Genomic DNA, 27,221 nt, shown 5'->3' on the forward strand with positions numbered 1-27,221 from the left:
CAGATATTCAAAAATTAGTTATTAATAGGGACTGGTATTTATGTAAAATCAAATTTTTTTCTTGGTAGATATTCCATGTAACATCCATTAAAAACAAATTTTGGATGATGTAGGGCTCTTAATTAAGAAGCTATAAAAGCATTTTTGAAAGGTTAGAACATATTTCTCACATTTTCTCCATGAGAGCATAATTTTGAAATAAACTGAATTAAAAATTTAGAAAATATTTTTAAAAAAAAATGGTTTTTGTGATAATTTAAAATTTGAAACCAAAATCAAAATTAGAATTCATCATGCAATTCACTATTTGTATTTATAATTTGCATTATTATTACTACATATTCATGGTTACTGTTACAGTTACTATAGTTTTCTGCATATTAGTAAATTTTGCATTTTCTGTTTCACACTAGACATTCCTTAAGTTTATATTATGGTTAAACCAAAGGCAAGATTAGGAGTTAAATGCTCTAAATCTTGTATCGAATATATACAATAGATATTTTTTATGAAGTCACAACCTCAAAATTATCATTTAAAACTAATTCACAACCACAGTGCACTTATTATGTATTAAATTACATCACATGCAGGCACACAATGCATATTGCATATGTCCAATGATTAAGATTGAACAATAAGTGAAATTAATAATTAATTACATGGATATTAGATTTGTGTTGTTCTTATTTTCCATTTATGTCTTTTAGAATAGCTTATTAATACTAGGATTTATCGGCTTGGCCAAAATGAAACTGATATTTGTTCACTAAGAAAAAACCTTAAAATAAGACCTGAAATCATTACCATTATTATAAAAAGTAATATTTAGAATTTCTTGAGATGTGGATGTTTGAAAACTGACTTTATCAAATACTTATATTAATATAAAATTTAAAACTAACCTGATAATCTGATTCTGTGCATATACGACAAGCAAGTACAGTTTGCCATAAAAAGTGAAAATTGCAACCATCACAGGTTCCATCTGGGCAGTTTGCTGGTAGAGAGAGATGACCACTGCCTTCTGCATTTTTATCACAGCGAAGTGTAAGTGTAGTTGTGCGGCCTGAAGAACAAGCTGGAGTTGTGCTACAAAACATTTATGAAAAAAAATATATATAAAATCAAAAAATTTATCTGTGACAAATAAACATAACAAAATTAAATAAGAATCAATTAGAAAGAATAATCACTACATACACTTTCACATTACAGGTTTTTATTATGGTACAATTAAAATAATCTCCAAATCTATTTTCTCTTTCATAAATTTAGATTAATCATTATAAACATATGTTTTTCTTAAACATTTAATATATGTATATATATTTTATTCCAAATAAAATCTCAAGAAAATTATTTTAAAATTTTTATAACTATTAATATAATTACGCACACGGAACCATTCATGGTGTGATAATGTAACATCAAAAAAAAAAAAAGGAAAAAATGTTTTCAAATCCCTTCTGAGCTCTGCATCAGGTTATTAACCATTCCTAGATGTATATTCGATTAACGAATGTTGTTTAAATAACAGTTCAATCATGAGCTCGAAATGATTTACAAAAAACTAGGTAGCACATGTGCAACGTATAAAAATAAAAATGTTGCACAGAAATTGATAAATCATCACAAAATTTTTAAATAAGTGAGTGAAATGAAGGGAGTGAGTGGCCCAAGAAAGGGAAATGAAGCATGGGAAAGATCTGAGGATGGAGCAAAGTGAGTGGGGTAGGAGTATAGGACAAAAAGGAAGGAAAGGAAAGTGAGTGGAATGGGATGGGAGGTTGGGCCAGCCATCCCAGGAGACGTAAAGTGAAAGGAGCAAAGCAAGTTGAGGTTGATCTGAGGGGTTGGTCTCTTGCAGGAGTTGAATTGTCAAGAAATTCTTGTTATGAATAGTCTATATGGGAACAAATGATTGAAAACAAATCATATAACCATGGAATTGGAACACTTTTTATAGGATGTTTAAAAAAAAAAAACCACAGTGTTCAACTGGTTCAAAAAAAGAAAATGTTTTTTGTTGTGGAATCTGAAGATTGTTCTATATTCAATTTTGATGGAAAAAATCTGAAAGGAAAGTTTTTTATGTGATTTGAACAAAAACTGTTTTTTCCAATTAATTTGAGTATGGAGGTGCACTTCAAAATGGATCTGAATTTACTTTATATTACAGAAACGCAAATCAAAATTAGACAGATGAAGGAATACACATTATTGATATTTTTGCTATGAATAGTCTATATTGGGAACAAGTCGGCAAAGAGAGTGAGGAGTTGGATTGCTGTAGGTGAGCAGGGAACAAATCCTCCGACTGAATATATAATTAATGTAATACAATTGATTAATTTTAATTCCCTGTAAAGATTTTTACTTTGAGGAATGATGCGAAACAACCAAGTGAGGATTAATAACTGAAATTAGTTAGTGAAAATATTTTCTGAGCAATAATATATTAGTGTGTCATGTATAGTGTTGCCACTATATATGACACACTAATCATGGTCCAGATTAATTATTAATTTGTCCAGTTTTGTATGTATGATTGTCGGAATTAGGTATGAAAGGACGGAGACAGATTCATATGGACACAGAGTAACAGTAACACAGCTTTATTGAACAAGGACATAAACAGGAACGAGTATTGCACAGGCGTGCTTACAATATATATATATATATATAGGGTTGCCTACAGAGGGCACTGTAACCCTAAGAATTTTACAGAATCTTGTAAGAATTTGCACTTTCATTTATTTAGCTTGATTCCTTCTGCTTCATAAATAGACAGAATCCCTTTAATATTATTCAAATATTCAAATTTGTACCAGAAGTAACTAAATCATCAAAATATGGTTGTGTTTTCAGAATTGTAGAAAATTTCTCCATAACTCCTTGAAATAAAGCCAGAACAGATGCAATACCATATAAGAGACAATTGCGTTTATACAGGCCAAGATGAGTATTAATTTGTTTTACTAAGTTTTAGATTACCACTAAGTTTTTACATTCGTCATCAAATTGGAATTGGTTATAAACAAATAAACATCACTTAAGTCAAAGGTAGAAAACTTCTCACCTTCAAACAATTTCATGAAATAATTCCAATACCTCATTTGGAAATCTCTTCCAAAAGAGGTATTGGATGGATGTCTATTTGTAACATCTTATTCAAGGTTAGATTGAGAAGTCCAGCTATTTTAACACTATCATCATTTTTAACTAGTGGAATTATAAGTGTAGCCCAAGCACTGTTGGATATCTTAGAAATTACTCCAGCCTTTTCTAACCTAGATAACTTTGCTTCAAGTTTAACCCTGAGGGAAAAAGGAACTGTCCTTATGAAAAATAGGATGTGCATCTAGTTTTAAGGTTAAATGAAAAAAATATTGATTTAGAACATCCAATACTGTTCAGAGAATACAGTAGAGTATTTGTCTAATAGAGTAAACGAATTTGGATCTGTATGTGAAATCCTGGGAGTAATACTGTTGATTTTACATGAAATTTTTAACCCTCAAATCCAATCTCTTCCAAGGAGATTAGCAATCCCATGGCAAACCACATAAAGATGAAGTTTATGACGAGTGATTGTAAAGAACTGGTACTATAATAAATCCCAATACATTTGACTTAAAACTCCCATATGTACAAAGAGAATGTTCAGACTCATGTAGAGAAAAGATAAGAAATCTCTGTTGAAAGTGGATTCAGGAACGATGGAAAGTGGAGAGCCAGTATCAACTTCAAATCTTATGTACTGTACATGATTACCTTCTAATGAAAAAATATTTGTTTTCTACTCACAATAAATAAACCTATTTTTTATTTCTAAGTATAACATTCTAATTTTAAAATGTCCAAGTCAGCAATTTTGAAAAGGTGGCAACACTAGTCATGTATGTTATTGTTTTTTCTATTTTTAATTAAAAAATGAAGAATATTAGTTAACAAAATTTAAATCATACCTAGAAGAACTGTAGAAGAAATGAACATCTGAATTTCCCTTTGCAGCTAAGAAAATAAAAAATATAAGGTAATGTTTTAATTATAAAGGATAAAAAAAAGTTCATAATAAATAATATATTAAATTTAATAAGAATATTTTTTGTATAAAGCAAAATACTTTACACATCAAATTTCTGGATGTAAATTTGAAATATTTTCATATTTTTATTTACATCCACCATAATCATTATAAGCTATTGCACATATCATATCACACATATATGTTATATATATATAAATTGCTTAAAAATTAAGGTGTGTCTTATAGCCCATAGTGTCCTATAGTCCGTAAAATACGGTATATATATATATAAGACTTTTTAAGTATATTTTAAGTATTTCTAAATAAATATTTTACAGATTAATAAAAAATGGATAACAGAATTTATAAAAAAACAGACTCAATGTTAAAAATAACAATGCGAATATTACATATACATCATTTCCCTATATTAAAGGCACATATGAAAAATATAGAAATGTTTTCAGAAAAAATGGTATTATACTAGCAGCCAAACTAAAAAAAAAAATTAAAAACAACATCAATATCAATAAAATTAAAAATAATGAAAAACTAGACGAAGCAGGAGTGGTATATGAAATAAAATGTACTGTACATGCAAAAAAACCAGCAATTTACATAGGAGGGTTAATGTGAGCTTAGGTATAACAAAATGGCAGCACTTCTGGTCGCCATCTTGATTACGACTATCGGCAAAAATATTTATGCAAATTAGGCCTTGTGGATTATTAAGACACTAAATCCCTATTTTAAATCTATTTCATGTAAAAAGGTAATTATTAAATTGAAAAAACAGATTTACTTACATTAAGATGCTTCTTTTTCCGACACTTGTTTTCTACAACAGTTGATTCTGACGGATCGGTTTGATTTCGTTTCTTCTTAGTGGTTTTTTCGCTCTTTTTTGTAACATCACATTTCTTGCATGTTTCCTTTTTTGCTTTTTTCTTATTAGTACAAACAGAAGCGGCAGGAACAGTCTCCGGTTCTTTCCATTCGGGAATTCTGCCAGATCCCGGAAATATCTTTCTTAAATGTTGTAAGAATATATAAAACCTTTCGCTGGGTTTCTTACATGGCCAATCTAAAAACTTCTTGTACATAAATGCATACATGTACGAATCAGATAGATCGTTGGTATAATGTTTCGGCAGATTTTTTTTATTTTTTAAATACCCCCAGTGTGTTTCAATGTTTTGGGTGTGATCACCAGTAGTTGAATTAACAAAATTTTCTGAATGGTTGACTGTTCTATGTTCAATATCAATTCCATGCAGATCGTCTATATGCATATAGCCTTTCCACTCGTCAGTCAGGACTGTACTCCCTGAGTTAACAAATTTAGAAATTATCCAGTTTAAAGTGATTTCGGAGTGATCATTCACTTGACAAATAAAGCAGTTCCTGTCTTCTCTGCATATTCCACAGACAACCCATTTTGTACTTTTCAACTTCCGTCCTTTTTCACATTTGCATTTGCATATGACTGTTTCGTCTATTTCTAAAGTTTTGTTTGCCCGCCAATTTTAAATGTAGTTAAATTATGCATAGCAACCATCATTACAAAATGGATGTGGTTTGACCAGTCTATTCCAGCTCTATTAGAAATACCTGAGGCTAAGGCAGCAGTTGTAGTAGAACAGTCTAATCCAATGTAATGCCACATAAACGAAAAAATTCAATTCCATGAGATTTTGCCGCATTTTCCTTTAAACGTTCCCTCAAAAGCTGAAGAATTGCTTCTACATGTTTGGCATCGCATAACACATGATTCTCTGTCAATTCGATAGATTATTTTACATAAATTAGAACACTTTTTACACACATCCCGTACGTGCTGTATTCCTGACGTTACTGCTAATTTAAAACCTTTATCAATTCGGGTATCAATACCCAATTCGGAAAAGTCAGATTCGAACAATTGAAAAAACGATTGATAGGTGCATTCAGCCCAAAATTCTTCGGAATCAACATTAAACGATCCCATTTTTAACAAATTACTATTAATAAATAAATAAATCGAAAAATTAAGAGTTTTAAAAAACTCAAATTTAGTATTAATGCAAAATCTACAATTCTCCTATCGTGTCTCCTCACAAGGAGCGTTTCAAAAATTAATTTGCATAACACGACACAATCGTCAGCAGCTCCCTCTACTTCGTATGTCATTTAGTCATTGCATTCGAGATTATCGAAAGTGCCGCCATTTTGTATACCTAAGCTCACATTAACCCATAGGAGAAACAGGAAGGCAACTCAAAACCAAAATAAAAGAACACGAAGCAGCAATCAGACTCAAATATAACCAATCACCATGGACTAATCACTGCAGCAAATTTGGATGTACAATCGATATCAAAAGTGTAAAAATAATCCACAAAGAGAAAGACAGTTATTTACGAAAACTCAAAGAACACTTTGCAATAGTTAATAAACACCATAAACTTAAACAATGGCATGGAGATTGACAAAGTATGGGAGGAAATAGGAGGGACTAAAAAAAGCAAGTAAACCGACAGAAAGGCTATTAGAAATGCCTTAGGGGACAAAACATCAACACCTCGTAACTGAATGTCTAAATGTAAAAAAGGTTAGTTCACTATAATATTAGTAATAATATAATTTGTAATAACTTCTTGTAACATGTAAAAAAATTGTAATAACTACATGTAACTTGTAAAAATTCCACTACAATAATTAATGTAATAAATGTGTTTTCTACCACTTGTAGAAATGTAACACCTGATGAGGAGTGCAAGTTAGACCAAAAGATTGCAACTGAAATGCAGTAAAATAAAGAATAACAAAGATAAAACCCAGTAGTCTTTGTCTCTGATGAAATGCAGTCCAGATAAAATAACAATGGTTGAACTTATCATTCTTAACTGTGAAGTTTCATCAATTATTTTTTAAAAAAGGAAGATCTTTTTTAAAGAAATTGATTTTTAAACAATATTGAATACTGTGGTAAAACTATCCCAAAAGCCAAAATTTAATTCATTAAGGTGAGAAAAAATATCTGCCAAATATGCAATTCTTTGGATCCAAACTGATTCTAGATGATTCCCCAACTCAAAAGGATGCTCCAAAAATAAAAAAAGTTCATCATACAATTATGTGTGTCAATACTTTACTTTCAGAGAGTCAGCAGATTTCTGTGTGTAAGACCCATTTCATTGCAGATAGAAGTAAATATCCTTGCATTCATAGGCTCAGTCTTTAACAATTTTGACCACTTCATTGAAACAGTTAATAAGTTCACAGGCATTTTCTTGGTGGCAAATGCATTTTGGTGAATATTACAATGTATCCAATTTGCTACCTTTTGATTGTGACTGACAATTTTGCTGTGCCTTTTTGTCATGGCATTTGCTTCATCTTCAAACAGCTACACACTTGGACCACTCAATGTCATTTTTGGACATGAAACTATCAATGAGAGAGAAAATATCTTTTCCTCTTGATATACTTTCTAATGAGATATTCCTTTCAGGAATATTTCATTAGAAAGTATATCAAAAGGATAGATTAGAGAATACAAAAGAGATGTTCATGAACAGAATTGTTTGATTTATACCTAATTAGAATGTGTACCAATCCAACTACATCAGTTAATTCATCAATTTGCAACACATAGTATTAACCCCAGTTCGCTCTCAATACCATCTACCATGTCACAAATACAATGTGAAACAGAATCATTTGAGGCAGATGAGATGTCCAATTTCTTCTGTGCTTTGTCACCCAGCATGCATTCCACAATGTCTTTTGCAGCAAGCATAATTAAGGATTCTGCTAATATTTGTGGCTTTGCTGATTTAGCTAAAAGGTAGCTGAGAAGATAGAATGCTTTTAGCACTGCTTTGTTTGACTCTCTTGATGTACACTGATGCAAACAACTTATCCTCATTTTCAATTCTTTGCATTTCCTTTCAAAAAATTCAGTCAGTTCATTCACAAGATCCAAATATTTAGTGTGGAGATATCACAACAGAATTGGCAGTTTCATGGAATGGTTTGACAAAACTTTGCAGAAGATAACACATTGTGAAAGAGGATGTTCATTGTTTCCAGTCCAGGTAAATCCACATTGCAAATATAAAACATTGTATTTACATTGCTTTTGTGTCATGTTATCCATTTCCATCTCTGTCTGTTCCTTGTAGTGATTTGACTGTGTGTGGGTGCTGGGAAATTTTTCAGAATTCTCAGGTGTATGCACAGATGATGCAAGCATGGAGGTTGTGCCTACATCTGAATATTAATGAGAAACAAACATCAACAGAATTCATAAAGAAATATGACAACTATGATTAATCACTAAGAGCACTCTGTTATATATTGATTTTATTTTTGCATTGCTGTCTTGCTTTAACCCTAATGGATCTAGTTTTCAGCCAACTATCCATCATATAGATGCTAAAATTCCTGTGTTGTATGCACATGAAATTATTCCACAAACCACTTTCAATTTGCAAATCACAATTAGAAAAAAAACCCAAAATTATCCGATCTTAAACATCACAAACAGAGTGACATTTATTGAAGAAAGCAAATGAAGATAGCAGCAGCAAGGATCATTGGCCACAACAGCCTGCAGCAACAGCATGGACCATAGGCCTACTGCAATGAGTCAAATCTTCAACTGTGAGGATGTTATGCTGTGGAGATTGTGCATGACTATGGGAAAATATGAGCAGTTTGGGAATGTACTGTACAATGTACCAGTAGGCTGCCCATAATCCTCATAATCTTTAGCTATAATTGGGCCACATGAGAAAGTAAGCCAGGTCATTCTCCCCATACTTCCCATCTCTTCTACCAGTGCTCTCAAACATAGCATAGCCATTTTATTTTTTACTGTCTACTTGGACAATTATTATTAGTAGGACATTAACTGGTGTTTAATATTTGATACAAAACTGACAGTTAGATCAGAAAACAAAACTTTTATTAAATTCACCTGCAGTAGTAATTTTTCCTGTACACATATACATATACGTGTTTCGGGTTGACACACCCCTCATCAGCAGTATTACCAAATACAGCTAAAACAATTAAATAAACAGATAAGACAATGTGTATACAATAAAACCCGACTATAAAATCAAATTTTAAAAGACTTACAGTAAGTACGTATCCTAATTGCTTGTACATAAGAGATATTTTTATAAATTTAATATTTGCCAAATTACTTAGGTTCATTCCTCTACATAAAAAAACAAAACTTACAATAAAATAATAGACTTTAAGATTACAATTAAAACCGATAAACACCAACTTACATCATAGTAGCTTTCTCCATGAACTTTACATCATCAATGATACCAAGTTTTACACTTATACTTTTTGCTGTTTATACACGTCATCAAGTATGTTGTCCCATGATTGGTGAATTACATGACCTAGGTTATTATTTGTTCTATTTCTTTTTTTTTTTATATATGTATATGTTCGTATAATTGCCTTTTATAATAATTGGATTCTTTCTTTTTAATTTTTACAGTTTTTAAGTCAATTTGGCACCCGTGGTTATTACCAATTTGGCACCCGTGGTTATTACAATGTTCTGCAACAGCAGAATTTGCATAATTCCCTTTGATTGCTCTTATGTGCTCTTTTATTCTAGACCCAATTTTCTTTTTGTTTCACCAATATAAGTTTTTGCCGGATCACAATCACAATTAAATGAACAAATTAATTCTTTTTCTTCCTTTAAATCAATTTTTGTATCAGACCTATGGTATAAGTAACATTTAAATAAATTATTTTTTCCGGTATTAAATTAACTTTTCCCTTTAACACATTTTTAACTCTTTCAAAAATTTTGGGCACATATGGTAAACTAACACATTTTTTCTCTTTATCAAAAGTTTTAATTCTTTTTCTGTTATTGTTTATCCAGCTTAACCATTTTTCTAATATTTTTCTGGTATAACCACTAAGTAAAAACGTTTTAATTACTTGTTCTATTTCTATTTTCTGATTTTTTTAATTTACTTGTTCTATTTTTAATTTTGTCTATATACATTTTGAAAATATTAAATTTCATAGCTCGAGGAACATTAGATTTATAATTAAGTACCCTTGGTATTTGCATAGGTTTTATAAATTTTTGATATTCTAAATTATTCTCAGTTCTATTAATGGTTATATCTAAGTAATTTAAACTGTTATTTAATTCTTTTTCTATTTCAAATTGTATAGTATTTTCTATTAAATTAGCTTGTTTTAGAATTAAATCTTTGCTAGTTTTTCTAGCAAATAAGATAATGCAATAGTCTACATACCTATTATAAAATTCTATTCCATTCATCTTTTTAATGTTTTTATCAATATCAATCATACAAATTTTGGCAAGTTGTGGACCTATGCATGTTCCCATTGGTATCCCTTCAGTTTGACTGTAAAAGTTTTCACCATACTTGAAATGATTATTTTCCATTACTAACAAACACAATTTAATAATCCAATCTGGTGCGTTAATTTTCTGCAAAGATTTCTTAATATTATTTTTTGTTATACTAGGGTGCATATTTTTTATATCTAAAGATAACAATTTTATATATTTATTTATAACAATATTTCCATTATTTAGTCTATTTAATAATATATCAACATTTTTTAAGCTATAATCGGAAGTTTCTAACATATTAAGCTTATCCTTTAGAAATTTTTCTAAATTATAGTATACATAATTTTTAACATCAATTAACAGTCTATACTTAACTGGATTTTTATGCGTTTTTACTCTAATATTAAATTTAGGTATACCGTTGCTTTCACTTTTTATCTTATTGAAATCTTCTTCAGTTATCAAATTTTGTTTTTTTAAGGCTTTTAACTCCTTATTTAATTCATTTTGTATTCGTTTTCTAGGATCTTTTCCAAGCAAAGAATTAATTTATTCATTTAATTGTGATTGTGATCCGGCAAAAACTTATATTGGTGAAACAAAAAGAAAATTGGGTCTAGAATAAAAGAGCACATAAGAGCAATCAAAGGGAATTATGCAAATTCTGCTGTTGCAGAACATTGTAATAACCACGGGTGCCAAATTGGTAATAACCACGGGTGCCAAATTGACTTAAAAACTGTAAAAATTAAAAAGAAAGAATCCAATTATTATAAAAGGCAATTATACGAACATATACATATATAAAAAAAAAAAGAAATAGAACAAATAATAACCTAGGTCATGTAATTCACCAATCATGGGACAACATACTTGATGACGTGTATAAACAGCAAAAAGTATAAGTGTAAAACTTGGTATCATTGATGATGTAAAGTTCATGGAGAAAGCTACTATGATGTAAGTTGGTGTTTATCGGTTTTAATTGTAATCTTAAAGTCTATTATTTTATTGTAAGTTTTGTTTTTTTATGTAGAGGAATGAACCTAAGTAATTTGGCAAATATTAAATTTATAAAAATATCTCTTATGTACAAGCAATTAGGATACGTACTTACTGTAAGTCTTTTAAAATTTGATTTTATAGTCGGGTTTTATTGTATACACATTGTCTTATCTGTTTATTTAATTGTTTTAGCTGTATTTGGTAATACTGCTGATGAGGGGTGTGTCAACCCGAAACACGTATATGTATATGTGTACAGGAAAAATTACTACTGCAGGTGAATTTAATAAAAGTTTTGTTTTCTGATCTAACTGTCAGTTTTGTATCAAATATTAAACACCAGTTAACGTTGTAGTGCTGCGTCACTTTATTATTGTTTTAGATGTACTTGCAATTTACGTATGTAAATTATTTCTATTACCACGTGTCAGGATCTACTTTTTGTAAATGTCCGTAGAATATTATGTCGCATCACCTTTCTTGTGAAACCAACTGATGGGGGCTAATTGGTCAAAGACGGGGTCACATGTTAAGAGTGTATCCATGTGATGGAGGTATATAAATGGGACCATCTCGTAGGTTGAGCTACCTTTTTGACCTTTTCGCTTTTGGATTTGAGTTGTCACCGGACAGGAAGAAGAGTTCGAAGGGAAGAAGAAACAGTTGACCAGGAAAAAAAGGAAGAAGAATCGTTTAGGAAATAATCCAATTCCATCCAGCAGTGGTTCTACCTGTCGGGTTATATAAATAGTGAAGAAGAGTCCAAGATCACCTGTTTCACAAGTAAGATAGTTATTACATTAAATTTTAACGTATCTACGTGACAGGAGAAGTTAAGAACCACGTGTGATTAACAAAAAGAATCATATTTCGTAACAATGTATAACATGAAATACGGCTACTAGTACCAACTTGTAAATAATTGTATAGTTTTTCTATTTTAATCGTGTATTAGTTTATTATTTTTAGTAATTACTAGTGTAATCGCAGAATTGTTGTTATTCTTATAATTGATAAGAACATTGTAGTCTGTATGAATCAGGCAATCAAGTCGCTCCTTTCTGTATAATTAATAAAACTATTGGAGGAAGATTAGTCTGTCCAAATTGTTCTGTACATTGTAAGGTCCTCATTACATTCTCCTCTCTTTATAACAAGATATATTTTGGCATATCCTTGTACAGTACAATGTCCTACTAATAATCATTGTCCAAGTAGACAGTAAAAAATAAAATTTACAAATAAGGACAGTAAGGCATTACTAAATAGCATAGCCATGTTTCTTGTAGGTTGGCCATGTGGTTTCAAAAAGAAATGAATGTCTGGAATAGAGATGGGACAAACCCTGTCATTTGTCATTGATATCATCATAATTCAGTGACCTCTCTCCAGTGATGATGGTTGAACACCTGTATAAAAATAACTGGGGTGACCATTAACCTCTTTTAGTCAACATACCCCAGAGGTACTGTAGATGTACCAGTTTGAGAACCATGGATCATAAATAGAATTAAACAACATTTTTGTTTCTAAAGGTTATGCTATTCCAAATTTCTTCAAAAAAATTAAAAAAAAATTCTCAAAGTTATTACATTTAAAAACTTTGTCTCATTACAAGAAATGAAAAAAAAATTCACAATTCATTGTTATGAAGTTTTATTGGTAAATCCTTTTAATTATTATTTCCATAAATTATTATTTAAATGATCTTTGATAAATTGTTTTATAAATTATATCTTTTAAAAAAAGTATAATTCATAAAATCATTTATTGAGAATTATTTAAATACAGGTAACCCCTATATAACATGGGAATTATATTCCAAAAAATTGCCATGTTATGCGAATCCGTGTTATACAAAACAAAGAACTAGTACGAAAAGGGGGGTTAGGTTCCAAAAATTAAAAACCATGCTATTATATTTTCATAATTAAAATAAATATCTTTATTAAAATTTTCTTAAGAAGTGATACATATTAATATAAATTAAACAACACCAAAAGCGGAAGCATCGAGATCTGGCAACACTGAAACAAGCTACAAGAAGGACCCTGTGTATTGACAGAAGGAAAAGAAAATTTACATACCGTACTTAAGTACTAATAGTTCATGAAAATTGTGCAGGAAAATCCGATAGTATGTACTGTACATACTTGAATGAAAAATGTCAAATATGGTATCTTTCACATTTAAAAGCTTTATCACGTTTATTGAACTGTTGTATGGAGATTTCCCTAATTTCAAATTAGATAAAGTTCACTTTTAATAGTTTTTATTACATTTCATGTTGTACGAGGGTTTTACCCAATTCTCAAACAGTGTTAGAGAGAATCCGTACCATAGAAGTGCCGTGTTATATGGGGGTTACCTGTACTCATTTCTGATAGATAAGAATATTTTAACTACACACAGATATTTTTTAAGAAGTGAAATGAATAATTTTAAATTTGCAAAAGTATTAAAAATTTACTAGAAAATGAAATAATAAATGCAATAGAGCTATTACAAACTTACATTGAATAAATTCAGGAGCAACAGAAATGTTTCTTAATATTGGGTGTGGAGAAATTCCAATCAAATTATCACCTAAACTGAAGAAAACAGTAATTTAATTATTTTTGTATATTTTCATGTCTAAAATTATATTAATATTAAAATTAATTTTATCATGGAATAACAATGTAATAATTTAAAATTAATTATACATTTTTATACAAATTTTTGCTATACAATAATCAATGTATGCAGAAAATTTATGCAATTAACATTTTTGAAATAATACAATTATAATTCTGCATTTTCAATAATTATAACTAGTACCAGCAATCAATTTTTAAAAAATTTAAATGTCATAGTAACTATCATTGGTATTTAAGGTCTGTCCCAGCTTAGGTAAAATGATTTTTCATGAAGAACTTTTAAAATACTGAACCTTTGATTGATTTAATAAGACACATGAGGTCACAACGCATCATACTAAATATCATTAAAATGATAAATTTAAAAATTTAATAGTTATTAAATTGCTTAGAATAATAGAATTTTGTTAGATTTTTCTGTCCCAAAAGTTGAGGTCAGGGATCACAAACTGGTGACCTGCAGGCTGGATATGGCCTGTTAAGGCTTCATATCTGGCCCACAGCCTTGATGATTTATTTTCTAAAATTCAATGTAGTAATATCAATTAGAGCACAGATTGAATGTACTGAAAATGAATAGGAGAAAACCAGAGGTAAGTTAAGTATATTCATGTCTTTGGTTATTTCAGAAAAAATTGCAAATGAATATGTTTGTTGCATAAACAGAATTTTTCATGTTTTCTACAGATACTCTTAGTGACTTTAGACAACAGAAAAGCTGTAATAACTATGATTAACAATAAATTACACAGCTGAAATAATTTTAAGTATCTATATATTGTTTTATACAAACCTACCTTACTGCCTGGAAAGCCATCACTGAATCTGAACCATCTGTCTGAGAAGGAATAATTGTTGATCTGCAAACTAATGCATGAACATCTTCTTCAAGTTGTGGTCCAATAGACTATAAATTAAAAAACTTATAAATAATTCTTAGTTGATATAAATTTATATTGAAAAATTTAGTATAATCTCATTTTGAACTGATTATATTATAATTTGAATAATCATTTTATAATTACAGTAGACTCTCCCATATCTGGGTATTCCCATATCCAGAGTGATCAAAGTCAATCAAAAGTTTTCAAAAATATTGCATACTAATCTGAATTTTACCTTTCCATACTACAATGTGTATATTTTTTTAATTTCTTTTTTTTTATTAAGGTTGCCTTGAAGTTTGTACCTCCACTGACATGGTAATGAGGCATTGGTATGATGTAGCAGTGTGTCAGTAAACTGTGTTACAGTTGTTTGTTTTGTTTTTCTCAATACTTTCAAAATTAATTGTAATTGTCAAAAATGTGTGTCACAGTCAAAATAAACATTTCTTATACATACAATATGCATATATGTTACAGTTTTATTTAAAATGATCCCATCTTGCTCATCTTGAAAAAACATGACACAACTCAAAATACAATTTTTCATGAGAAGCAATTTAAGTTTAGTGTTATGATATTCAATTAATATTGTGAGAAGTCAGAGTCTGATTGTTAATTTGTTTTGGGTGTTATTTTCAGTTATTATTATTTCCTTTTTGGGATGTTTTATTATATTTTTAAGAACTAAAATTCCCAAAACTCCAAAAATAAACTAAATACAAAATTAAAAACAAACATTCACTTACATATGTGACTGATCCTGTAACACACAGAAATATGTAAATAGGATAGTGTGGCACTACACTTTGTAAGTCAGATGAAGGACAACACACCAATTCAACAGAGAAGTGCAGCTCCCAAATATATTCATACTCTCAAGTTTGATATTCAAACTTGAGAGTATGAATATCAAAAATGATCTACTTTTGGACCAAACTGTCTGGCAGTATTTTGGTGATGGTTAAGTGCTTAACTCATAATAGAAGTGTATTCTTTGTTTTTTTGAATTTAGTTGATACTGGTGGAGATTAAATTAGTTGTGTGTTCAGAGTTGAAAAAAAAGAAAATTGTTTTGATTTTTTTTTTTGTACATAATTGATTTTGACTTGTTGTTTGAATATTTGTAATAATAAAATTTGTAATAATTATTATTTTAAATTTTAATAATAGAATTAAGCAGACACTCAGACAGATACAATTAACAAAAATATATATAAATTAAAATAATATATAAATAACAACAAAATTTCAATTAAAAACTAATTCCCAATATAACACGAATTCTTTTCATATTAACTATAAATAGTTTCAAAACAATTACTTACATGATAAGTTACATTATTTCTGCAGACAGCTAAAGATTTTCCACATAGACTTATATTAAATAAGTGAAAATATTGGGTACCACTAAATGTAAATAACTGACTGCCATGTACTTCTATATATCTGAATATAAAATAAACAATTTTATTGTAATTAATGTAATTCTATACATTTTTTATTGAATTTTATTAATTTTCTTTTTTAACAATTAATTTTATTAAATTTTATTATAAAAAAATTTATAATAGAACAATTATTTAATTTTCATAAGAACTGAGATTAATATTTTAAGATTATTAACTTTAATGAGTGACTTTTCATTAACTGTTTAAACTTCAATTAATAAGGATTTAAAACATTTACAATGTTTTTAAATTAGTTATAATTTTTAATTATAATATTATTTATAATATAAATTAATTATAATTATTTTTGGAGAAATTAATTAAACTCTCCTAATTATGAATTATAATTTATAGTTACAATTATTTAAATTATAATTATTTTTTTAGAGAATTTACAAGTTATAAAATTTTACAATACTAGAATAGATTACATACATGGTAAATTGCAATGGTCTTAAGATATAAGAAATAAATAGACAAAATACTTATAATAATTCTTAAACTATAAGATTGCTTTTTATAGCTTTTCAAGGTAAAAATAGCAATCAGCTGAAAATAAGTGAAAATATTGAGTACCATTATTACATATTACTGTCCAAAGGAATTTAGAAAATAAGACATATATTTATTTCAATGGAAAAGTCTAATATCATCTAAGAATTCAAATAACAAAATTAAAACTTAATTATAAAAAATATAATTTTATTAAACAGTCAATATTCATTAAGTTAAAACTTAGATATTAATTAGTATTAGATAATGAATAAATAAATAAATAAATACATACGGTGGAAGAGAAGTGAGATCGTAATGCTGACCATCTGAAAAATTCAATTTGCAATTTGTTTGACAGTTCTGTCCATCATCACTATATAAACCAGGCCCACAAGGTTTACAAGATTTTATACCATATGGAAAAGGGTCAGAAACATATGTATTTGAGGGACATGGTAAACATTGTAAACTATCTTTATCTTTGATATAATGACCAGGTGGACATGGAATGCATCTGGAATAAATGAAACCAATATTAATCTATCTAATATAGATTTATATCTAAAATTATTTCAATATTATACAGTGATACCTCGGTTTTCGTTGATAATCTGTCCAAAAACAATTGGCGAAATCCGAAACTGACGAAAACCGAGGCAATTATTTCCATATGAATCAATGTAAATCCAATTAATTTGTTTTAGACACTCCAAAATACATACCAAAAACATATTTTATTAAAAAATAAATATAGTGTTTAATACTAAATCATGAAACCACATAATGGACCCCAAAACGAAACTATCTGAGCCATGGAGGATGCCATGTCGCTTTCCACCATAAACTACTGCGACAAGCAGCCGTTTTTGCCATTCAACGGTGTGCACTCCAACCGGAATTTAGAAACATATTCTGCAGGAATTTTTAAATGAATGTTGCTCATGCGAAGTTACGCAGAGGAATAAAAGAACACACCCGAGGATACATGGGAATGTCGACAAAATCCGAGGAAACTGACGAAAACTGAGACAAATTTTTTGTGAAAAAAATCGACAAAAACTAAAACTGACGATAACTGAAGTCAACAAAAACTGAGGTATTACTGTATATATATATATTATATACATTCTATATAAATATATATATATTATATACAAGGACTAATATATGTACATATTGTGGCTGTGCACCATATGTATTTTGTAGTTATATGCACGTATTTTATATTTTATTATTATTTCTATTTCTCTTTTATAGCTTTCCTCTTTTGTTCTATTGTCTATCTTTTCTGGAATTTCCTTATTCAAGCTTCATTTCCTTATATGGGCATAGTGAACCTTGTGAAACAATAGACGGGTATGTAGTCCGGAGGGCAATAGAGAGGATGTGTGGACAGTTGGGGTTTGAGCCGTGGAAGAGACGGATGCGAGTGTCAGCTATTCCGGTACGTTTTGGCACCATGTGAAATAAGCAAGGGATGTAAACTACTGAAGAGAGAGCCATTGAGAAGCCATCAGACGATCTAAGGAACAAAAACGTGAATATTAGAACCGAGTAATTAATTCTGAAGTGACAAGAACAGTAACCCCTGATTTTCGACATCAAAGAAAGATCCACGCACAAGTGACCACCTTAAGAATTCAGATACAGAGCATTGTTACCCATTTCTCTATTCCCTCAATCTGTCCTATTCTCTATCCTACTCTTTAGTAATATAATTAGTTATAGGTTTTAGTTTTAGATTATTTTATTTTGTTGTATATGTGTTATACCACGTGGTCAGTGTTGAGATTTTTTCGCCAATCCTACAGATTTTGTCGCATTGTATGATTTTATGATTATGATTATCTGTTTCTAGTACTAATAATTAATATTACAAGTGTCACGTGTCAGAATCAAGACTGTCTGGCATCTGGTATATGAACCTGTACTGTACATTATCTTAATAGTACAATTAAAGTTTTCTTTGTTCATCTACTACCTTTGGTGATTTGTGAAACTCCTTCATTTTAACAATATATTAGTCCTTCTATATAATATATATATATATATTTATATATGGGATGTTTCAAAGTTACTTTAACAAACTTGTAAAGGTGCTTCCTCACATGAAAAGAAATAATAAAAAAATTCTATAATCACAGGTTTGGAAATAAATAGTTTACCAGAAAATGACATTTGAGAAATCACAAATATTAATACACCTGCAGATAATACACATATTTTATTAGCATTATTGACAGTTATTACCAGATTAAATCTATAATAAATGCATTCTTATGCTTTTTGTCCAGGCAGTGGCGTGGCTAGGGGGGTGCGGTAGGTGCGATCCGCACCGGGCCCCTGGAAAGCGATAGACTTATCAGGGCCCCAAAATCAGGAAAAAAGACCCGAAAAATTTTTTTGGGGCCCACAAATCTGGTTTTGCACCGGGCCCGGAGAATCCTAGCTACGCCACTGTGTCCAGATATATGTTCATATAATTATTAAATTTGGCTATAATAACCAGGGAGAAAACTGCATGTTTGAATTGGAAAACGTGTGTGAAATTAAATATAATTATAAGGATTCAGCAGTAGTAAGACACTGTGGCACAGAAGGATGTGAAGTTAATTTGAAAACAATAAAAATATTAAAATCAGAAAAAATTATATAAACAACAGTTATTATAACATATACATATAAAGAAAATAAAGGGTAAAAAAATAAATGATAGTAATGAAAGAGAATTAAAAAAATCACAGTACAAATATTTAAATATAAAAAAATTGAGTACAGCAAACATGTCACAGCCAAGTAACTAGTTTAAAGCAACTAGTTTAAGATCAAGCGACTAGTTTAAAGCAAGAAAAAGTTATTTGTGTAAAAAAGTGATTGTTTTATTAAACCAAGAAAATAGTAAAATGGTAAAAAGGCGTAAAGTTAGAAAAGTTGTTTGTATGAAAAGGTGTATTAAACCATGAAAAGAAGAAAGTGAGAGTTTGTGCATCCATTTTCCAAAGTTCACCAAGTGATTGGAAAAGTGAAGAAAAACTTTCAATATAATGGAATTTTACAAGTAATTTACATGTACGTTATTTTGTTATTGTTGTCATTATTAATTATTGGTAAAGCAATTTAATGTCAAAGGTAAATGGACAATAAGTGTCAATATATTTATGGTTGATATCTTGAAGAAAAAAAAATCAGACTGTCTGAGGAGGGCCATTATAAAGGGTGAAATGCATATTAGGATTTAAAGTAGTTAATAAAGATTTTTGTGGTATATGATTAGTTCAAATCTAATGGTTACTACAGCCAAATTTAGTAATTACATGGCTATAATAAATGATTGAAATGTCCTCCATGTAAATGAATGTATGCATTCAAATACCTATCGGATCATGAATTGCTCCAAGGTCCAAAGGTCCAAAGCTCCACAAATGATTTTGAATGCAATCAAAATATATTGTTCCAGGATTGCTGTACTATCAATTGGAACAAAATAAACAAATTATTTTAGAGTTTTTGGGTGGTAAATGTTTTGGAATGGATAACAAAGTAAAAGAAACTGTCACTACTGGCTGAAAGAACTAGAGGTGGTAGTCTATGACAAAGGAATCCAAAAACTATTGTTGAGCTACAACAATTGCTTAAATCATACTGGTGACTATGCAGAAAAATAACTGGTCTTGTATCGATTACTCAATAAACCTCTTTTCCTATCATTATTGTTTTTTCCATTTATAACCAAACATATTTTTATTTTCTGGACTCCAACTTGTATATTGTTTTCTCATAAATTTTCATTTCCAGATCTGTGTTCTTAGGACATTTTTGATTTCTTTTCAGGAAAAATCTTTCAAGTCTGTTCACTTAATTTTTAAATACTTTATGTATAAAATATTTTAATCTAGTAACTATCTAAATATATATTCAATAATGTAGCTAGAAATCTGATTATCAAAAATTTAAGAATTTGGAATATATCAATAAAGAAAAACTACAAAAAAAAAAAAAACTGTATATCAATGCAATCTAACAATACAGTAAATATATATATTAATATAATAATAAAATTAACCATCTGCCTTATTATGGTTAACTAATTTATAGTGACAATCAATTCCTCAAACACTTTTCTTGAAAAAATATATACATAAGAATATAAAAATATATACTCTTAAAATTATAAAGCAATTGTATATAAAATGCTAAAAAAACAACTGTATAGTACATAAGTTTATGAAAATCTTTAAGTAAAAAAGATTTTTATGTATTTATTTTTACAGTTAGAATAAAGGTAACTTTTGATCTCAACAACAGACCTGGCGACCCATTGAAAGAAAGGACATTTAATAAGAGATTCTTGGGTAAGTTTTGAATATATCACATGATACTCTGACCATGTCTATTAAAAGGTAGAACACAAATATAAATGTAATTAGAAGAAAATAACCTATTAAAATATCAGAAGAAACATAATTAGTTGAGGTAACTAATACAATTTTCTAAAGCCAAAAAATGGAAATGGATTGAATAACTTTTCATGAATCTGAAAAATAAACACTACTTACAACATAAAACATAGTGTGAGATTATATAAAGTATGAACGAGTTGACACGGAGAACTTTAGTGATTCATCGATGGGACAAATTGATAATAAACATGCTTGATAGAGCAGATGCTTAGAAGGGAGAATCCATTTATCTCAGTAGGGACTAGACAAAGACAACTATCCAAATTAGCAAGATTTAATTTTCCTTGGAACATACAATACATCCAAGGAAACACACAGGAACATATGGAGCCTGACAATCCAATCTACTGAATAGCTTTAACACACAATTCTCCTGACAATAATATGCTACAGAATTTCCGTAATGCGCAGACATAAAACGTACCGACAGTGAGCTCAAAGTGTACCTCTTCTTTTACTTCTTATCGGACAGGAAACAGTTTAAAAATGAACTCTTCCCGCTGACCTGGTTGCACAGTCTTTACTTTCTGGCTTCCTGACTATTTTTTTCACTCACTTTCACACACCACACTCTTCCCTACTAATTCTTCCTTCTCTCTCCACTTCTGTTCTAACTTCTCCCCAAAACACACCCTCCAATAAATCTCCCACCCTAGGTTACACACCCAGATTTACACAACTCCTCTCCACCGAGTCAGACCCACAACATGGCAAAGGGGAGCAGGAAAAGACGTAAGGCACAACAGAATATACTTTAAGTGAATGTGTACCTAGCAAGATTTGAAACAGATGGTGACTAGAATGACAAACAAGAGTCAATTAAGGACTGAAAATATGCACTAATGAGTGCACTTAATATAGGTCTATAGAAAATTGTTGAATAATTACATCATAACATTCCACAATGGATAGAAAGCTGTTTAATTAGATTTTTATTGTGAGAACAAAAATGTAAGTTTGTATTTGTGAAGTACTTAATTTGAAAAATATTTAATAGGAGAAAGAAAAATATGAAGTGATGAAATTGGAAAATTTCTTAATGTAAATAACAGAAAGGCTGTTTTCTGTAGATTGACATGAAAAGTACGATTTAAACACTAGTTTTTAAAAATACAGTCAAGCTTTGGGTTACAAACATTTAGGAACAATTCAGTTTATGCACAAAATTTTGCCCCAGTTGCCATATGATAACTTGGTTTCCGAACAAGCTACTCACCAGAGCCAGCCACCAATGGTCAACTTCCTATACTTCCTATGTTAGAGAAAGTCGACAGCCCAACCAATCAATGACAGGACTACCAATTCAGAAGTTAGCGGCACCAAGATTGCCTTATGTCACATAACAAATCACTGATGACAATGCTACTTAAATTACATTTCAATGCACATGCAGGAAAGATAATATTTCCATTTTTTTGGTACGTGCCACAGTTGAATTTAAAATCAAATTAATAAATACCACATTAATTAAGGTACATAGCTACTCATGTAATATAAATAGCATTCAAGAATTTGTGTTTAAATATGCTTAAGTTAAATTAAATGACAAAAATTTATTAATATAATATAATATATATTATAATATTGTATTAATATTTAATATTTATTAATTAATACTAGGTAGCCAGTTAATTAAACTGAAACTAATAATTAAATTTAAAAATAATAAAATAATAATTAAAACTGGTTTTTACATTGAAACTGAAACTAAAACTAAAACTAAAAATAAAATAAAATTAACAATAATTAATTAAAATTAAGTTTGAAATCAAATCAATTAAAACACCATATTTTGGAAAGTATGAATAAAGTACTTGTCCATCTTGATTTAATTATGTTTCATCTTGGCAGTTAGAGTTGAGTCTCTATTTATATTGGGTTGTTCGGAAAGTAATTTTGTTTTTTATTACTAGAGGAATTAGATGCATTTTTACCAGCCAATTTTATTTTAAACCACATTTTCATTATATACTTCGACAGCTGACATTTTAAGGCTTATTTGTAAAAAATTTTGTTTAATTCTGTACAATTGCTTTTTTTCAGTGTCCTATCAAATTTGGAAAATCGAAAGCATCATTTTTGGCATATTTGGCAAAATGCTGTTCAAACAAAAAAAAATTATGGTACATGTTTGGAGATGATGTGTTGAGAGAAAAACAGTGCTAAAACTGGTTTACAAAATTGCGTTCTGGCAATTTTAATATTGAAGATACACCACATCCTGGATGGCCATTTGAAGCCAATGAAAACAAAATAAAGGTACCGATTGAAGCAATCTACCATATAACGACACATGAAATCACTAAGAGATTAAATCTGTTAAATTGAACCGTTTATTATTACTTAAAACGAATTGGTTTCATTTCAAAGCTCGATATATGGGTTCCGCATGTTATTAACGAGAGATGCTCTCTATGGTTGGATTTTAAAGAAATTTTTTTTTGAGCTTTTACCAGACAATTTAACAATTGATTCGAAAGTGTACTGCCATCGAGTAAACAAATTGAGTAATATCATCAAACAGAAAAAGCCAGAATTGATCAACAAACAAAGTGTAGTGTTTTACCATGATAATGCCAAATTTCAATCATGCTACTATCAGAAACAATGACAACAGGTATTCGACCAAAATGGTCAATATATAATTTAATAAAATATTTATTTATTATAAGAATATTGTGTTTATTTTTCTATGGAAAAAACGAAATTACTTTCCGAACAACCCAATAACACTTCTTTGTAAAGTGTAAGTTTCAGTTTCAGTTAGAGGTGACAAAACATTTTTCTTTATATGTATATATATATATATATATCATATAAAGAATATATATATATATATATATATATATAGACTAAATATAGGTATAGATATAGATATAATATTAAATTGCATAGCATTTATAGACATTTTATGTATGAAATACAGCTAAAAAGATAAAGTTAAAGGTTTGTTTTAGGGGTTGGGAATGAATTAATCCATTTTATATTGTTTCTTATGGGAAAATTTGTTTTGGTTTGAGAACAAATCAGTTTCCAAACATCTTTTAGGAATTAATTAAGTTTGTAAATCAAGGTTTGACTGTATAATGACTGCTAAAGTGAGTATGAAGTAAAATAGAATCATTACTTAAAATTTTCATGTCAGTAGCATAAGCAAAAGAATCAGATTGTAATTTATAGATGATGGATTAATATATGTAGAAAAAAGTACAGAACTTAAAATAGAATCCTATGAGACATCAAATGTACAAGTAAAATCTAAAGGAATCAAATAATTATTTTTAATTTTTAAGGTACATAGTTAATTTACTAGTTTAATAACTATTTCTATCTTTATGCTAAAATTAAAAGAAAATATATAAAAGCAGATAAATTTTCTTTGAATAGAGATTCTTCAAATGAAAAGTAATTAATTAAAATCCTATTATTAATGTAAATAAAGTTAATACTGTCTATTTACAAAAATGTTTTTGTAAAATAAAATTAAATAAGAAGAGAAAAATAATTTCTTTACCCTTCTGCTTCTGTTCCTTGAGGACATGGTAAACACTCTGATGCACCTCCATCCACTGTATTTGTGACAGTTATTTCATATATTTTAGCTATGTTTTTAATATCAGAATCAGAATGTTTTTTAATTTCTTCATAACTCTGTCTCTGGAAAGCCCAATTGAAGATATATGTATCATTTAACACAATTGGATAACTGTAAAAAATATAATTTTGAAATTATAATATAATGAAAACTTAATAAATTTTATGAAAAAAATTATAAATAAATATTTTAATTATATAGAATTATAACTTATTTATGATGAATTTAACATGAAAATTATTTTCAATTAATGGCAAAAAGTGATAAATAAAATACCTTAATTTTTTGTAATTAAGTAAGCTTCTTACTTATTAACTTATTATTCTTGTATCTCATTTCTACATTTTCCTTTTGCTTCTTAACCCTTATTTATAACTTGTTACTAAATTTATTTAACAATAGAAAAAGGTAACAACCAGAAAAATAATCAAACATGAATATTGCCTATTTGTTGGTTACACATTCAAACAATTCTTTTTTCAATATATTACAGTTCTTTTTGCCATGCTATCATACAAAACTAATATAAGATATCTACTGACGTACTTGTGAGAGCCTGGACTTGACAAAAAATTTTATTCTAAATTTTTCTGAATCAAACAAAAGAATAATGAAAAAAATTTTGTTAAAAATATTCCCAACAAAAACAAAATATTAAAGGATATGATTATATCTTTTCCCATAGACTTGCTTCCTTGTCCAGAGATTACACATTTTTTGAATGTATCACTTTTGACTGTATCAGGAACCTAACAAAATAAATTGCTATTGGACATAGAGTTTAACACTACCAAAGATGGGCATGAGAAGAAAAGAGGAGGACCTCCAGATGAAAGAGAAAAAGTGATGACAAAAAGGGAGTTTGCTGTCTTCCAGAGTTGGTTACTCCTCTTTTCTCTCCAGAAACTCGAATACACCACCTATCCTGCCAATCATTGCCTAGACAAATGCCTTGGACTAACCATCTAACTATCTGAACCTTCATCCTACCAACCTATCATCAAATGATCCACATCAATCTACCTGACGTCCAAGATACCTGACATCCAAGATACCTGACAACCCAGACGTCCTCCAAACTACCTATTTGCCGGGTATCATGACATCAACCTCTCTCCAACAAGCAAGGAGCCAACCTCCTCAGCTATTTAAATATCCAGGTATTTATAAGCATGTGACTGAATGTAAATGCTCCCTTGTGGTTAGGGACCAGCTATAATAGTCCTAAGAACTCTATACTGAAATCCTGACTAATCTCCTATAACTGTAATTATATGTATAATGCATATGTCAATAAATGGGTATTTGTTTGCATCAAATCTGTAGTTGAGTGGACTACTTTTGGGCATGCTGTCTCTCGGACCTCCTCCATCCCAAGAATTTTTAAAGTAATTTTTAAAAAAGTTTGCTATAAATTTTAACATTTTTCTCATTTAAAACCTTATGGTAAATTGCAAGATTTAAACATAAAATTTCTGTCTAGTTTCAATTCTTAAGGTTTCTGAAAACAAAGAACCAGACTGACTAATATAATTGATATAAACAATTATATCAATATGATTTCTAATAATTTAATAATTAATTATACTCTTTTTGTGTGTCGGGCAGGCCCTGTATGAGAGTCTAAATTGGAGATGAGGTTCCTAGTTCCGGCCTTAGGAGGGGGAAGTGTGAACGTTCGTGTCCATACTTCAATACATCCATGACGTACTTACACAAAAAAACTACAGTGGATCTTACCAGTTTCAAGTGCCCAAGAATTATGAACACCCAACATTTCCGTTCATCATCTGAAACAATCTACAGCCACCTAAGTACGTCGTGGATGTACTGAAGTATGGACCGACGTTTGCAACTCCCCCTCCTAAGGCTGGAACGAGGAACCTTACCCCTGATTTGGAAATTAACTATAATTTCATATTTAATTACAATTTTATCTTATAATATTTTTAGTATATTTTAGTATCTGAGATGTTTACCATATTAAATGAATGAAATCAAACATTACCTAAAATGTTGTTTTTCTTGTTTTCCACTCCAACTCTGAATTTCAGAAACTTCTTTTCTATTAGTTGCCTAAAAATAAAAACAAATAAAAATGAACTCTTCGAAAGTAAAACATATATAATTTTTTTAAACATAAATAAATAATTAAATTAAACAAAATACATTGTGTTAAAAATTTAATAATCTAAAATATCTGCACAATATGTTTAGTTAAATTAACTTGTAAAATTTGGATTAAAATGAAATATAAGTTAATTAATTAATGTTTGAAAAAATTAAACACAATATTTTACTTAA

The 27,221-nt window shown here is 29.2% G+C and overlaps 2 protein-coding genes across 2 annotated transcripts in view; both read right to left on the bottom strand.

The window, feature by feature from the left end:
- Nucleotides 1-27,221, bottom strand: part of LOC136977430 (uncharacterized) — a 105,854-nt gene that overhangs the window by 58,640 nt on the left and 19,993 nt on the right. The window lies entirely within an intron of this gene.
- Nucleotides 1-27,221, bottom strand: part of LOC136977428 (endosome/lysosome-associated apoptosis and autophagy regulator family member 2-like) — a 96,465-nt gene that overhangs the window by 13,894 nt on the left and 55,350 nt on the right. The window contains exons 11-18 of the mRNA XM_067272913.1: nucleotides 26,926-26,993; nucleotides 24,837-25,028; nucleotides 17,155-17,376; nucleotides 16,245-16,365; nucleotides 14,830-14,939; nucleotides 13,908-13,984; nucleotides 3,972-4,017; nucleotides 906-1,092 (exon numbers count right to left, since the gene is read on the bottom strand). Of these exons, the coding sequence (XP_067129014.1) occupies nucleotides 906-1,092; nucleotides 3,972-4,017; nucleotides 13,908-13,984; nucleotides 14,830-14,939; nucleotides 16,245-16,365; nucleotides 17,155-17,376; nucleotides 24,837-25,028; nucleotides 26,926-26,993 (1,023 nt within the window). The remainder of the gene's footprint in view (nucleotides 1-905; nucleotides 1,093-3,971; nucleotides 4,018-13,907; nucleotides 13,985-14,829; nucleotides 14,940-16,244; nucleotides 16,366-17,154; nucleotides 17,377-24,836; nucleotides 25,029-26,925; nucleotides 26,994-27,221) is intronic.

Source organism: Centruroides vittatus, unplaced genomic scaffold (assembly GCF_030686945.1).
Source record: "Centruroides vittatus isolate TY-2023 unplaced genomic scaffold, ASM3068694v2 contig_459, whole genome shotgun sequence".
Taxonomy (NCBI): Eukaryota; Metazoa; Arthropoda; class Arachnida; order Scorpiones; family Buthidae; genus Centruroides; species Centruroides vittatus.